General features: G+C 38.1%; 3 protein-coding genes across 3 annotated transcripts; 2 read left to right on the forward strand and 1 right to left on the reverse strand.

Moving 5' to 3' along the window:
• Positions 1 to 43: 43 nt before the first annotated feature.
• Positions 44 to 6,756, reverse strand: ddx21 (DEAD (Asp-Glu-Ala-Asp) box helicase 21). The gene is made up of 16 exons (XM_033983795.2): positions 6,569 to 6,756; positions 5,396 to 5,575; positions 5,178 to 5,315; positions 5,004 to 5,076; positions 4,103 to 4,281; positions 3,920 to 4,037; positions 3,046 to 3,231; positions 2,822 to 2,967; positions 2,590 to 2,739; positions 1,987 to 2,148; positions 1,796 to 1,915; positions 997 to 1,070; positions 755 to 914; positions 555 to 689; positions 438 to 482; positions 44 to 359 (listed from the first exon to the last, which is right to left on the reverse strand). The coding sequence occupies exons 1-16, from the start codon at positions 6,704 to 6,706 to the stop codon at positions 108 to 110; spliced, it is 2,256 nt and encodes a 751-aa protein (XP_033839686.1). The 5' UTR covers positions 6,707 to 6,756; the 3' UTR covers positions 44 to 107.
• Positions 6,757 to 7,530: 774 nt separating this feature from the next.
• On the forward strand, positions 7,531 to 9,543 carry mpc1 (mitochondrial pyruvate carrier 1). Its single transcript, XM_055231819.1, has 4 exons — positions 7,531 to 7,711; positions 8,633 to 8,729; positions 8,923 to 9,055; positions 9,162 to 9,543. The coding sequence occupies exons 1-4, from the start codon at positions 7,637 to 7,639 to the stop codon at positions 9,181 to 9,183; spliced, it is 327 nt and encodes a 108-aa protein (XP_055087794.1). The 5' UTR covers positions 7,531 to 7,636; the 3' UTR covers positions 9,184 to 9,543.
• A 493-nt stretch (positions 9,544 to 10,036) lies between these two features.
• kifbp (kinesin family binding protein) lies at positions 10,037 to 14,396 on the forward strand. Its single transcript, XM_033983805.2, has 13 exons — positions 10,037 to 10,501; positions 10,576 to 10,674; positions 10,922 to 11,001; positions 11,177 to 11,235; positions 11,324 to 11,448; positions 11,536 to 11,629; positions 11,713 to 11,825; positions 12,241 to 12,390; positions 12,472 to 12,546; positions 12,687 to 12,849; positions 13,234 to 13,408; positions 13,478 to 13,663; positions 13,750 to 14,396. The coding sequence occupies exons 1-13, from the start codon at positions 10,052 to 10,054 to the stop codon at positions 13,886 to 13,888; spliced, it is 1,908 nt and encodes a 635-aa protein (XP_033839696.1). The 5' UTR covers positions 10,037 to 10,051; the 3' UTR covers positions 13,889 to 14,396.
• Positions 14,397 to 15,138: the final 742 nt, after the last annotated feature.

The raw sequence follows: 15,138 nt of genomic DNA on the forward strand, positions 1-15,138 counted from the left end.
TGTATGATGCACAATGTAAAAACTCAGGTTGATATTCAGCCTGTAATGGGGAGACTATAAAAAGGTTTAATTGAAGTTAGCACAAATGTACATTATCAATCCACAGATCAGTAATCAAAAGCTTGGCTGAAGCTACGTTTCTGTCCTCCTCTGTTGTTGCCATAGCCACCACCGCTGTTTCGAAAGCCCCCGTTCTTGAAGTTCCGGCCTCTTCCTCCTCCTCCTCTGAAACCTCCGAATCTGTCACCACGATTACCATTACCAAACCCCCTGTCGCCACGATTCCCTGGTTTTTCCTCAAGTTCAGGCAGCTCTGTCGCTACAGTCAATTGCCAGCGCCGACCATCCGTCCAAGACTCCTATTGGAATAACCAGAATGTTTGCAGTAAAAAGATCCACCACCTTTTAATTAAAAGTCTAAGCTTTACATGTCTCACCTGAATCTCCTTGACTTTGTCTGCTGGGATGTCAAAACAAACTCCCTGTTAATTAGCAGACAAATGGTTAGCAAATTAGCTGTATATTTTCAGTGTCTTGTTGGAAAAAAAACATACCATTTTTCCTTTCAGAAATGTCATTCTGTGAATATGGTTCTCAATCTCCTCTCCAAGTTGTTCTTTGAGCATTCTCCAGGCATAACCAAGATTGTGCATTTCTTGTGAACACACTAACTGGAGAGTTGTGTATCCCTAGTAAAGCAGTAGAATGTAAAAAACATGAAGACATAACCAAAATTCCCATTTTCTTTTCTTACAGCATCAGAGTTGAGAAGTGAACGCTGCTCCAAACTCGTAGCTCCAGAAATATGGGCTAAGGCGGCTGCTAGTGCCTCAACGGCTCCTTTTTCTTCAATTAGCCTTTGAGCTGATTCCCTGAAATAACCAATAGCTGCAACAGGCACAGAGTCCAAGAACCTACGTATTGAAGGAACACAAGGATTACCATCACCTACTAAAATATAAAAATAGTAATTATTCTGGCTTCTGAAGTACACACCTGACTGCGTCCTTGCTGGAAGATTTGATGATGTCGTTGGCAGTTGGAACACCTACTCGTCTAAATGTGATGCACTGAAAAATACATAACAGTCCTGATTAAAGTTTAGAATGTATGTGTCTATATATAATGTATGCGTCTTCCTTTAGTCCTAATTGAGTGCTTTGTAGTCATTATAGATTAAAAGCCACTTTTTGTACATTCAGACTTTTTTAACTTAACTGGCTGGGCCTAAAACGGGTCATTCACGGGCCATTGGTTTGCTTTGGAGCGGATCGATAGGGCCCGCAAATGTCTACTGTGTAAAGTGAACCACACCGCTCCATTTGAGTGGTCCAAATCAGATCCTGGACGGTGCAAGCTCCCTTTAGCTCAGGTGTGGCTACACAAGGAATATATTGTGTGATCCAGTCTGATTCTTCACTGGAAAATGTGTAATTATGAGCTTGACTAATAAACATTTTATCATACTTCTAGTAGAGGATTAGGCTATAATATGCCAAAGGCTATTATAATGACACAACGTCATTAAAAGAGCAAAGAACTTGGGCAACAAAGTGCTCAACTGACTGCTCTCATCAATGTAACAAATGCATTGAATAAAACCTGGAGGAGGGCCTCCTCCTGTTTGTTTCAATGGAAATGTTCTTGCTTTGGCTAAAATTTTGCAAACCCATAAAAATTATATCTCCATGGAAAATGTTCATGATTTTAACATTCTATTTGCATGGAATCACGCAGGTGACGTGCCACCTCCAGAAAGTTACACACTGAACGTTTATCTTAAAGGGAAACTTACAGCTTTGTTTTCTACATAGCGCAGTTGGTCCTCTTCTCTTCTCTGATAAAAACAAATGCACACTCCAGTTCGGCCAGCCCGGCCTGTACGGCCTGAACGATGGATATATGACTCTACATCCTAGCAGAAAATTCCAATATAAATTAATGTATATTATCGCTTGGCACTGGGGTCTGAATAAATATACATACCTTTGGAGGTGAACACTGAACAACAAGATCTACTTCTGGGATATCTAAACCTCGAGCAGCAACATTTGTCGCAACAAGAACCTCAAAAGCACCATTCCTGAATCCTTTCAGCGTCAGCTCTCTTTGTTTTTGAGGAATGTCTCCATGAAGAGATTGAGAACTCTAGAAACAAAAAAATGAAAACATTTACAAAGTATCTTCACAAGCACATGTACATTTGACCAATTAGTTCATATCCTGGGCAACAGTGGCCCAACAGTTACAACGCTTATCCACCAACTTTAAAAGGAGCAGATCAAACTGTGTCATTGGGCAAGACATGTCACACACCGTGCTCATGTGTCTGCAGTGTTGTGCTTGGATGTAAAGCGTCTTACAAATGTAAGACATCGATATTCTTGGATCAAAATTAAATGGTTTAAATATGAACTGATCTACATGTACTATACTTTAATAAACCTCTACACCTAAATCCAGGATCATAAACTTGTTGATTAATAATTAAGGGAAAAGACAGTTTAGTATAAAAAATTAAATCAGACTTGGTATTAAAGGAACACTGCAACTGCCTAGTTTTTTTCCTCAACAAAATATTTCTTCTACCTGTTTGATTGATGAATTCATTGCAAGTTCATTGGCCTCCTTCTTAGTCTCACAGAAGATAATGGTTCTTCCATGGCTGCCACTGTAAACCTGGATAACATCTCCTATCACAGCGGCCCGTTGTGACCAGTGACATGCGATGGCCAGATGCTGTGAACAAGGATTTAGACAAACGTAAAATTTGCAATACTGTAGTTTTTAGAAAACTCCCAAAAAATGTTTATGCACTCACTTCAACAGTTGTTGCAGCTTTCTGCATTTTTTTGCCAATCAGGTCAACATGTTTACAGTCGGGCCTCATGTATTTCTTTGCCACTTCATAAACCCAGTCAGGACAAGTGGCGGAGAACAACAGTGTCTGCGGATTGGAGTCAGAATCTACAAAATACACAAGATACATTTAATTTACCAATATGTAAAACAAATTTAAAATGTAAAAAACTGTATATTATATACCTTTTTTATAAGAGGTGGCCAATATCTCTTCAACTTGTTCCGCAAATCCCATGTCCAACATTTGGTCAACTTCATCAAGTACAACATGTTTGAGTTTTGAAAGGTCCAGCTTATGGTTCTGAAGGTGGTCCTTGATGCGTCCAGGTGTCCCAACCAAAATGTCAATACCATTACGAATAGCATCAACTGAAAAGAGCAAATTACACTGATTTAAGGAAGCAACTTTGCAGGGTTTAGTTGCAGTACAATGCACAATCATAACTAGTTTACAAGTGTATCTTGTGTAATTGTATGTATTTTAAGGGTGTAGAAAGGGCTTCATAAATGAATGTTTTTTAGAACATGCTAGTAACTTCTGATTTAAGATATTCAAATAACTCTGTAGATCTGTGCCACATCACTCTTTTACATTTATTTACATAAAAACCTCTCTGTAGTTACATCCCCTAAACCTCCATATATGGGCTTGACATAATACGAAAGCCAGGGAGAGTGTGAAGTAGTAAGATAGAAGGCCTCTACCACGCTCTGGTTATTGAGGGTTGACAGGTGGATGCTGACTGACTCACTGCGAGTCCTGTGGGAAGTTATAATAATCAGAGAAAAGCAGATCCGCACAGCAGTTCTTTGAAGCTCCCTTTTTTTCATTTTAATAGCACCACAATATTGCTATTAAAATAAAACAACAAAAAAGCTCCAAAGAACTGCTGTGCAGATCTGTTTTTTTTTCTTTTCTACAATTTAGATTTTTGTTTTTTGCAGCCTTAACTTTTTTCGGATATGCAGGTCCCCATTAACAGAGTTATAATAATGACCCATTCAGAGGGCACTGTTCACTGAGAGTAAATGTATTTAGAAATAACTCCAAACGTACTCTGAGGGTTGTATGAGCTCCCTCCATAGAAACAGGCAATGGCCACTCTCTTTGCAACATCTTTGAAGTCTTTTGCAACCTGAATTGCCAGTTCTCTGGTTGGCGCCAAAACCAAAACCTGCAATGAAAGTATTAGTAAAAAGTTTTTATAGGCACGAGATGTTTCAGGAGTTGCAGATTTACCTTTGGGGCACGGCCTCGTGTTTTATCAGCACCATCTTTCTGTAGCTTCTCCACCAAAGGAATAGCAAAGGAGAAGGTTTTTCCTGTTCCTGTCCGGGCTTGAGCAATTACATCCCCGCCATCATAAACTGAATCAAAGGTCTTCACCTGAATGTCAAACAGGTATGATACACCCCGAGCTGAGTTTGAAAAAAAAGAACAAAAAAAAACGAGTGACAAATTAATGGGTATACGTATGTACAGTGGCAACTTCGCTCTAGGGATGGTTTATTGGCTATTGGCGATCTTGGCGATAATAATAATGGCTTACACTTGTAATGCACTTTACAGTCTTGTCAAAGCCTCTCAAAGCGCTACACTATAGTCATTATTCATGCACTCCCACACTTGGTGATGGTAAGCTACTATTGTAGCCACTAGGGCAGACTGACAGAAGCACGGCTGCCAATCTGCGCCATCGGCCCCTCCGACCACCACCAATCATTCACGCACACACCACTTTCATACTAGGCAATGTGGGTGCCGTGTCTTCCCTAAGGACACAATGACAGTACTTGGTCAGAGCGGGACTCGATCCTCCGACCTTCGGGCTGGGGGAACAACACTCTAACCACTGGGATATTGTTGTGCAAAGCCTCAGTCTTCGTGTGGCCATGTCATTCCCAGTTTGCTCTTAGTGAATCAGAGTTGTCTTTTTGAACAAAGTGAAAATATTAATTTATAGATAAATATAGATTTACACAGATAAATAAATTTTGTTATTATTTTTATAAAGTCAAAAAGTAAATTTGTAAACTTAACTATAACTTATTGGCCACAACAGAAAGACAAATGTCAGATATCGATATCTGCTAAAAAAAAATCCCCAATCGGACCGTTTGTACTTTGCTCTAAACATTACCTTTCAGCCTATCTATGGTGACTTGAGATATTCTGAAGTTTGAAAAGGCACCTTCCCTCTGCTCTGGTGTTTCCTGAATCAACAAAAAAGCATGTTTTTTTAAAACAAAAAATACTAATAATAATATAAAATACAATAATTATAATAATTATTTTAAAGCCTTGTGGGCCTTACCACAGCCTCCTTTTCACTGTCACTGGCAGACTCCACACTTGAATGAGATGGTGTTTGAACAGGCGTCACGACAGGAGTATTAACAGGGTAATGTCCATTTTCTTCTTCTGTGATTGATTTTTCTTTTTTCTTTTTTTTCTAGGCATCAAGGGGTAACCATTAATAATAATTTTATTAATGGCATTAATGGTTTTGTAGTATTCACTGTTTGAACTTACCTCTTTTTTACTTTGCTTTGTTGAGCTTTGAAGGTTGTCATTTAAGTCTGTGGTTTCATTCATGTGGTCCTCTTTTTGTTTATCCTTTTTCTTTTTCTTTTTGGGTGCTGGAGGTTCACAGTCTTCATGGTCCATAATTTGCTCCTTCTTTTTCTTTTTTTTGCCCTCTTTGATCTTATTCTAAATTGTAGAAACATAATGATTGTTATAATTAAGTAAACTGTCTTCTGTTCATTCCTTCATTAAAGCCACAGTATGTAAAATTTAAGCCAAAAAACACAAAAAATAAAAGTACTGAAACAGGCTTGTGAACAGGCTTGCATCTCCACAAACCTGAATCTCACTTGGCCTGGAGGAGGGCCTCCTCCAGCTTATTTCCATTAAAATGCTGTTCTTTGGCTTTAACCTTCCACAGTGTGGCATAAAACATAGTAATGTCCATGGAAAATGGTCTGAAGTATGTTTTTTTACTTTTCATTGCCATGGAATCACGCAGGTGGCAAGCCAATTCTATAAAGTCACATAATGTACCTGTAAAAGTAATATGTTTATCCAAGTAAATTCTTATAAATGTAACCTAACCTACCCAACATTAAAAACCTTAAGTAGGCTTTCACTGTTGGGTTGAGGATTTTATACCTGTGGTAAGGCAAAGGATACTATACCACTGGTTAAAAAACATTTGTATAAAAGGTACAACTTTGCTCAGGTGCCCAGCTGTGTTGTGTATTGCGTCATCAAAGTGCGCGCACACGTGACAAAGATCAGTATCAGCTGTAGATCATAAATATTAATGTTATACCTACGCTATTATCGATTACCCAATAGTTACATGAATATCCATTAATTAGTCTTATACTTCTAGAAGATAAATTAGACTTCGTGTTTTTAGACCATCGTTGTTTTTTTTAATTGCCACGTGTTCCAGACGCTAGCTAGTAGTCAGCTGATTTTTAAATAGGCTCGAGCTCAGTTGTGTTGCCTACAGTAACACAACAGAAATGTGGCTGCTTAATTAAATGTGTTTTAAACAACATCCTTTGTCATTTTGCGGTAAAAAAACAAAACAAAACTATGACATAATCCACCACGAGTCTATGCGCAGACACATGTTGTCAAACAAGGCTAGTCCAGAGATCGCGTCGGGATTAATCTGCAGCTCATTTTGCTCACCACAGAGGAGTTACACGGTGCCGCGGAGTCCACCTCTCCTTCCATCGCTTCACATGCGTCTTCAATAGAGATTTTAGACGGCATTTCACTCTTTTTCCCCACTTGCTGTAGTCCACCAAATTTACAGATGGAATTCATCCACGGGCTCGCGGACCGAAAGGAGCGCGCAACTCTCGCGAGCGTTGGAGAGAGACTTGCTGCCTCTCACAGGTCACTTTTGGTACTGCAGGAGGGAAGATCAGACGCAATTCTTAGGTGGAGATTGGTGTCATAAGTACATTCCAAATCTGCCTCCAGGACTTCATCTCTATGATTGTCTAGACAAAGTAGAGTCTTTAATGAGATTTTTGTTATTTCGAGCTCAACTGAGGTCTTCAGTCTGAGGCATGGATAAAAACCATAGACTGTGTATATATAAACATTTGATTCTTCCAGAGTGAAACTGCAGACTAGATTTTACAAATACTTTACTATGAACAGTGTTCATTTGTATGGAAGACGAAACAGCACTATTTTTTAAAAGGGATCCACGAAAGAGGAGGAAAAAAAATGGAAAGACTCAACTTTCATCTACAATTTCCACATACCATTTTTACCCTTAAAAATCCTATTACCAAATCGTAAATCTAGAGTCCATCATGGCCATCATGGAAGTTCACGCTCTCTCTCTCTCTCTCTCTTTTGTTTTAATTTGGCTTTGCGGTCTAGATATGGTGTGCTCTTTTTGTTTTTTGTTTGTTTGGGTTTTTTTTGTTTTTTGTTTTTTGTGCCTTACAGAAGCTGTGTTCCCCATGTTTGATTGTTTGTATGTTATTACCTCTGCGTGTTTTTGTAATAAGAACGTTTAATAATTAATAATAAAAAAATAACTCTAACTCTCATTGTTTTTGCAGGTGTGCCGTAAAGCCTAGTGAGTGCCGTAAAGCGTAGTGAGTGCCGTAAAGTGCAGCGGGTGCCGTAAATCGCAGCGGTGTGTTGTCATTTCGACCCGTGTCCTCTGCGCTGCAAAAACGGGTCGCCCTTCAAACTAGAAACAGGACAACTACTTTATTCCCCCACACAAAGAAAATGGCAGGGACGATTGCTCGTAAAGCTATAGATCATTTGAAAAGCAAGGAGTTCAGAGAATATTTGATGAGGTATGTGTTTTATGTGTTCTAATATGTTTAGCAGATAGCAGCCTCACGAGCTAAAACTAGCGCAGGGACAAGTTCACCTCTGACGTTTCTTTAACATCTATGCAATAAAACAATGAGGGCTGTTTGGTACAGAATTAATTATTTAGGCCTATCGTGATAGTTAATTACTATGTGGACTTATTTTGCATTAAATGAACGAAGACCATTTTGCAGAGCTGAATATGATTATGTTAATATTTTACTCGTGTAAGATTGAATAATTAACATATTCTGTACTCATAAATACGCTTTTACACATAGTACATTCTGGTTATTTTTGCAGCTCATATTTTATGTTTAAGCTCTTTCCCAGTAAGTTTTTAAACGTTAAAATTCTGGTAGCAACATACTACTTCAAAATAGATCATTATGGCACGTTTCAAATTAATTTAAGAGGCTTCATTGTGAATTTCTGTAACTCAAACGTACCACAATAAGGCTTTTTGTTGTCTTGTTGTGTTTTACTTTTTTTCATTATTGTGCCACTGAAGTCAGAAATCTGCTATTAAAACATTAAGACATTACTTTAGGCAATGCAAATAACCTACATCAAAGTTTTAATCCGTTTTTTAACTTTGGTTTGACCTTCACAAAATTATTTTGCTTTTTAATGCAATGTCTGCTTTTCAGTAGTTCTTATTGCACTCTGAAGTTGATTGTGTTTAGATTTTCCTCAGAACAGTTGATTAACAAAGTATGCATTATTTCAAATATATAAAAGTAAGAAATACTGTAGTGCATGACTCCAATACATGTTTTTTCTCTTGTTGATGCGCTGGGAACTTGGATGCCTATCAGCACGGTATGAAAACACTCTCAATATATAATCTCAATATAACTTTGTCTTGTTATTACTTTAAATAAACCTGATTAATTTGTTATGCAGCATTTCTGGGGACCTGTGGCAAACTGGGGTCTACCTATTGCAGCCATCTCAGATATGAAGAAAAGCCCTGAGATTATCAGTGGCAGAATGACCTTTGGTAAGACTCACAAAAATGAAATGACTACATCTACTATTTGCCTGTCCTGTGTGTAGAATGTGTGTTGTTGACATTGAGAAAAAATGTTGAAAGTGATTTAAAATTGTTGTAGGATCTTCTGTTTATCAGTTGGAGGAACTTGACCTAAAAACATGTTGTTACCTTGTGTATCTGAATTTTTTATTTTTTACAGCTTTAACTTGCTACTCACTTTTGTTCATGAGGTTTGCTTACAAAGTACAACCCCGCAACTGGCTGTTGTTTGCCTGCCATGTAACCAACGAAACAGCTCAGTTAATCCAAGGAAGTCGCCTGATCAAATACAAGTAAGAGGCAGTTCTAGTGATTTGGCACCATTAGTGTTTTGAGACATTGTACTGAATGTGTTTGACATCAGAAATAATAACCATGATCCTGTCCCTCTTATTTCAGTCTCCAGAAGAAGTCATCATAATTACTAAATCCTGCCTACATGCCAGAGCTTCAGAACTCAGATTAAAATGTGGCTAATTTGCTCAGATCAGAAATCACATTTGGACAGAGTCTAGTAATAAGGTCAAGTCTTGGGATATATTTTGGCATTGTAACGTAACACAAAATGTAATCCAGTAATTGGGTGATTGTTTGATGCCTTAAATACTCACATTTTTTTACTGCACAACCAAGACGTAGCATAGAATGAGTATTTTGAACAATTACACGTAATACAGGTCATCAATATTTGTATTTTCCCAATGTCTAGCTTCACAATATAACATTGACATAACATTGCTGACATGATTTTATCAATTAAAAATGTAAATATGAAGTTGAACACACCAGTATGTCATTCAAGTATATAGTATCTATAAATTCAAAACTGTTGACATCTCATTTGTTGATGCTGACCAAATCCGTGTTGACTTATTCACATTAATTTAACATTAATTTAACATAAATGTGTTTGTCATTGTATGCATTTTCCCTGAAATGGGAAACATGTATAAAGGATTTCATCAAATAAAAAACTTTTAATGATCAAAGAGGACTACTTGGTGTTTTTTGCCAAACAAGTTTATGCATAACATATCAGTTAGTATGGTTTTGAACTGAGCTTTGAAAATAGTTTGGACATGTTGATATACATACTCATATTTAAAGTACTTCTACAAAATCCTAAAGTTCTAGCCTATAAAAATATCTTATAGGTCTTCAGATACAAGTACAGACCATGGGAGCTGAAAGTTTATTATACCAAGAACCACATCAGAAAATTGTCAGCAGGTGGCGGTATTTCCAAAAACGTGAAGACTGATTTCAGCGCAGAGAACAAGACATCCAAGATGGCGTCTGTCAACAGTGAGGAGTGGAGAGCGCTCTGTGAGAAATTCACCAACGCCCAAAATCTTACAGATGTTGAATCACAAAACGATCCGAGAAATGACCCGTTCCGCTCCAAATATAAAGCGAGAGAACTGCTCCGAGAAATCTATTGCTGTCTGAAGAGTTTCGAGGGCGTGGAGGAGGAGCGCGGGGCTGAGAGCAGCCCGCAGCCGGAGGAGGAGGAGGCGGCGGCGGTTGAGGGACAGGATGTGTCCGTGGAGGGGCTCTGCGGGGACTCACCTGCGGGTATGCGGACCGGGAAACTCGCAGCGGTGGAGTATTACCTGGGCGTCAACCACATCGACACAGAGGAGCTGCCAGCGGGCCAAGAGCACTTAGGAAACTGCATGACACTGCTGGACAAATGCACCGTGACCTGCTACAACGTCTCACTGTTCATCCACGTGAGGGTACGACTCCAGCGGCAAGGAAATGTGATGATGTTGGTGGTTTTCCGTGTGTTAATGACAAAGTGTGTTTTCAGAACCAGCTGGGCATCCTTTGGGCAGGCTACGATGAGACGGAGAAGGCTCAAGGCTTCCTAGAGGCAGCAGAATCCAATTACCACCAATATATGAAAGATGTAAAACTTGTGATTATTATTATTATGTATAGTTTTTAAGTGTGATTGGCCTGACACACACAAGCACCTCGAAATCTGCCTGTGAGAGCTGGTGTTTCTAATGGACCGCGTGATGTCACATGCCTGAAAAAGTATTTGGTCCTTAGAGGCAGCACACGCTTATTTTTAGACTATTATGGACCACAAATGTGCAAATCTAACTACTGGTCAGTTTTAGTCCCACTCTAATGCTGTGTCTTTCCCTTAGGATGGAAGTCCCCCAATTGACATGACTGAGTATTTCTCTCTTGAAGGAAATATGTTGACCCACCAAGAAAGAGTCAGGAGGTAACAGAGTTCTCTTTATATTATAATATTTGTTATGACATATAAACTGCAAAAGAATGACCTCAAGTCTAAATATAGATTTGATTTGATTTTCAAGGCATTACCACTAACACTGAAGATTGTAGAATATAATATGATAAAGACAGATGGAAACATTATTCTTTGTATTTAACAGATTTGAACTGGCTTATACTCACACAATGTATTACCTTGCACAAGTTTATAAAAACCTTGGTGAGTGAAATTCTTAATTCTTATTTTTGATTGTAAAATATGTTCTTTACAATTGATTTTTAGAACTCAAATGAGACTTTGTGTTCAGGTCAAACTGAGCGGGCTGCTACATATTGCCACAGTACTCTGCAGAGGCAGCTAAAATTAAACCAATACAATCCTATGGAGTGGGCTTTAAATGCTGCTACACTATCTCAGTATTACATCACAAAGGTATGACTTTTTGAAGTTTCATCACACTCTATAATTTTTGTTGATTTCCAGATATTTACCTTGTCTATGACTATGATTTGTTTCCAGGGGCGATATATGGAAGGGAGACATTGCCTTTCAGCTGCGACTGTTATATCTGGTTTAGCTGGGGACATTCCTTCTGAGGCTGCAGCAGAAGAGAGTAAGTATCCTTTATCGTCATCTTTCATTATGCATTGTTTTGATATATAATTATTACTCCATTTAATTTAATATTTTTCCAAGGTGAGATAGAAAGTGAACGAAGAGAGACACTCAGGCAGAAGAGAGCAGAAATTGCGAGATGTTGGATCAAGTATTGTCTGAACTTGCTGCAGGATGCTCGGAAGCTACTGGAGGTACTTTTTATCGTTCTGTGTTTTATAACTATCACTGTATATGCTTACCATCAAATGTTTGTTTCTGATCAAAAATATGCAGTCTAAACATAAAACATTTTACAGTAAATGTTGACATTCCTGATAAATTCTGACTAGATTAGGACTAAAATAGGACTTGGACACGGCCAAAGCCAGTCTATATCAACTACAACTAATTAAAGACGGACGTTTGAATGCACTATATCGCTGAACAATTCCTACAAGAAACACTAGAGGGTGCTGTTTCAAAATATTGAATTCAGTTGTTTAATTTCCAATTAATTTGAATTAATCAACTAGTCTTAATTAATTTTGCTTTCATTTTTTTTGCTTATCCATGTGAGCAAATGTACAAACATATCCATTGATACAATCCATGCATGTGTGTGACAAGGACAACATTGGTGAGATAGATTCTGATCGCCAAGACGAGCTGAGAATAGCAAGAAGACGAGCCGAAGAGGAGGAAGAAAAAGGGAGGAAGAGTGCTCTACTGTTTGATTCTGAAGATACTTTTGACTCTATTGCCAGCCTGGAAGAAAAGGTCTGTTCACACGTTTGCATTACACGCATATCTCCCCTTTTGATTTACATTTAGTATTTTTATCCTGGCCTGTCTTTTCAGGTACAGTGCTTGTTTCCACTGGACTTTACAGAGGCACGCGCTGTATTTCTGGTGGGACAGAACTACGTAACTCAGGTAAATGCGTGGGATTTAATTTATAAAGAAATATTCAAGTTTGTATGTATTTTTTTCTATTAAATATTTTGGTTCCTTGTCATTAAAGCATAGTGTGTTTAGTTTCAATCATTTTGTGATTAGTTGTGTTAATTTTTCAGGCTAAAGAATATTTCCAGATGGACGGTTATGTGACGGACCACATTGAAATTCTACAAGATCATAGTGCTTTGTTCAGAGTACTGGCATTTTTTGAAGAGGACCTTGAACGACGCTGCAAAATGCACAAGCGGAGAGTTGACATGCTGGAGCCAATTTGTAACGGTAATTTTCAGTTTTTTTATATGTATATGGTCCATGTATGTTTTTTTAAATATACAGCTGGAACCAGACATTTACATACACTGCATTAGGGGCAACATTTCATGCCGCATGATCTCGCAAGATAAAGTTGCCACAAAAAAAAAAAAAATTTCATTCATTTACATTTGGCTCCGGCAGAAAAGGGTTAAGAGATGGTAAGTTACATCTTTTGAAAAGCTGTAGTTCCGAAAAGCTATGCTACAATAACAGCAAACATTGCCAAAATTTGGAAGCCAAAATTTTATAATGAACTGCACAAATTATTATGTAAAAACTCATGTCTTGTTTCATCCTTGTGGACACTGCATTTTTATATAACATTGTCACTTATTTCACCCCTCACAGAGTTGAATGCTCAGTACTACCTTATGATCCGGCGTCAGTTGATGTTTGAGTTGGCTGAGACTTACAACGACATGATGGATCTGAAACTTGCACTGGCCAATAGACAAGCAGATATGCAGTCTTTAGACAGCCACACCATAAAGAAATTTAACCATCTTTGCTCATCCTCTGCAAAGTAAGTGAAGAAAAAAACAAAAAGGTGTTCCTTTATATACATTTCTGACCATGTCATTTTCAAATTCAGATACTTCCAGATGTTCCTGGACTCCTTGCGTTCTCCAGAGGGAAAAATGCCAGAGCATTTGGAGGAGGAAGTACTCAGACCTGCTCTAGTTGCCCGCTTTAGAGTCGCACGACTTCACAGCCGCCTCATCAGCTCTTCACCAACAGTACAGCTGGACAATCTCAACAAAGCTTTGGAAAACTACAAGTATGACTTACTTTCAAGCATCCTTTGAGTTGTAACTACCATATCTTATAATTTGTTCTTCTAACTCTTTTTCTGTTATTTTGTAGATATGTGGTTCAGTACTGTGAGGCTCACCCTGAGGCAGGAGCAGCCGTGGAAATAGAGCTAGAGCTGAGTAAAGAGATGGCCGGCCTGCTGCCACTGAAAATCAATCGTCTCAAAGCAAGAATGGGTTCCAATAACTGAACACTACTCCACTGATGTTCTCATGGGCCAAAATACAAGCTACCAATGGCTTATACTAAGAAACACTAATAAATGGCGATGTTTAGATTAGATATCACTTGTGACTCTGGTATGTTAATTTATTGTGGTGATTGACTGATTTGCCATAGTTACTGTATGAAATGTCACTGTGCAGACACTTCCACTCACATCTGCATGAAGTATTGTCTTATCTATTAACCAAACCTGTGCAATTATCCTTTTTATGTAAATATTGTATGTAGTATTGAACCCCGTATGTGTAATTGTGCTTCTTAGACACCTGCTTGAACTGTTGTATGATCAGGCCTGTGGTTGAAGTGGCCTTACAAAAGAGAATGCAAAGATAGTCATCTTGCAGTTTTCACATTTAAGACTGTAAAATGATTAAATGAAATAAAAACTGGTTTGTTCATTAAAACAAGCTCATTACTAATAAACACACATGTACCTATATCTTATGTCTGGATATTAATTGCTTTAAAGTCTCTCCACATTCATATGGTAGAATTACTGCAGAGGTTTTGTTGGTGTAAATAGATATGTTTTGCATCTTTATCTGGCTATGTATTCATTTATTTTAAACTATTCACAAACCAGATATTCTTAATAAAGATAGAACTGAATTATGAGTGGCCAATGTGGGGCATGTTAATGTGTCATTTCCTGAGGGTAAACGATTTTAGCCACCACTTCCGTTTAAGACAAATTGCCATGTCAACACTTTCTTCTTGAACTGTTAAAAAAGAACTGAGACAGAGATAAGATGGGGTAGAGGAATGCAGCTCAAGAGCCACTGCTGTGCGAGGTGTACAAGAACTCAACAAATATTTAACACAGCTGACAGTAAAACACACTCAATACAGCGCCCAGTGGCCCAAACACAGCTTTAAGTGTCCAGGATGCTCTCTTTGTTTTCGTGTGTGGGAGGGATCACAAAACTAGTCCTGAGGTGACATAAAGTTTACCACAGATGATTCATATTATAAATTGTCTACTTAGCACCTTCAGAAATGTCACAATCACACATTTCCAGTAAAATGGACGCGTCAGAGCAAATGTAATCTGTGTCTCATCTACTCTTGAAAACTGGACGTTTCTTTTTTTTTTTGGTCAATACGGAAATAGGCCTAGTCATTCACTTCAATCATGTGTTTACTGGTTTAAGAAACAATTTCACACAAAAGAAAAAAGGTTACATTAGTGTGAGGTTTTTTTTTAAATCTTGCTTT

Source organism: Periophthalmus magnuspinnatus, chromosome 3 (assembly GCF_009829125.3).
Source record: "Periophthalmus magnuspinnatus isolate fPerMag1 chromosome 3, fPerMag1.2.pri, whole genome shotgun sequence".
Lineage (NCBI taxonomy): Eukaryota > Metazoa > Chordata > Actinopteri > Gobiiformes > Gobiidae > Periophthalmus > Periophthalmus magnuspinnatus.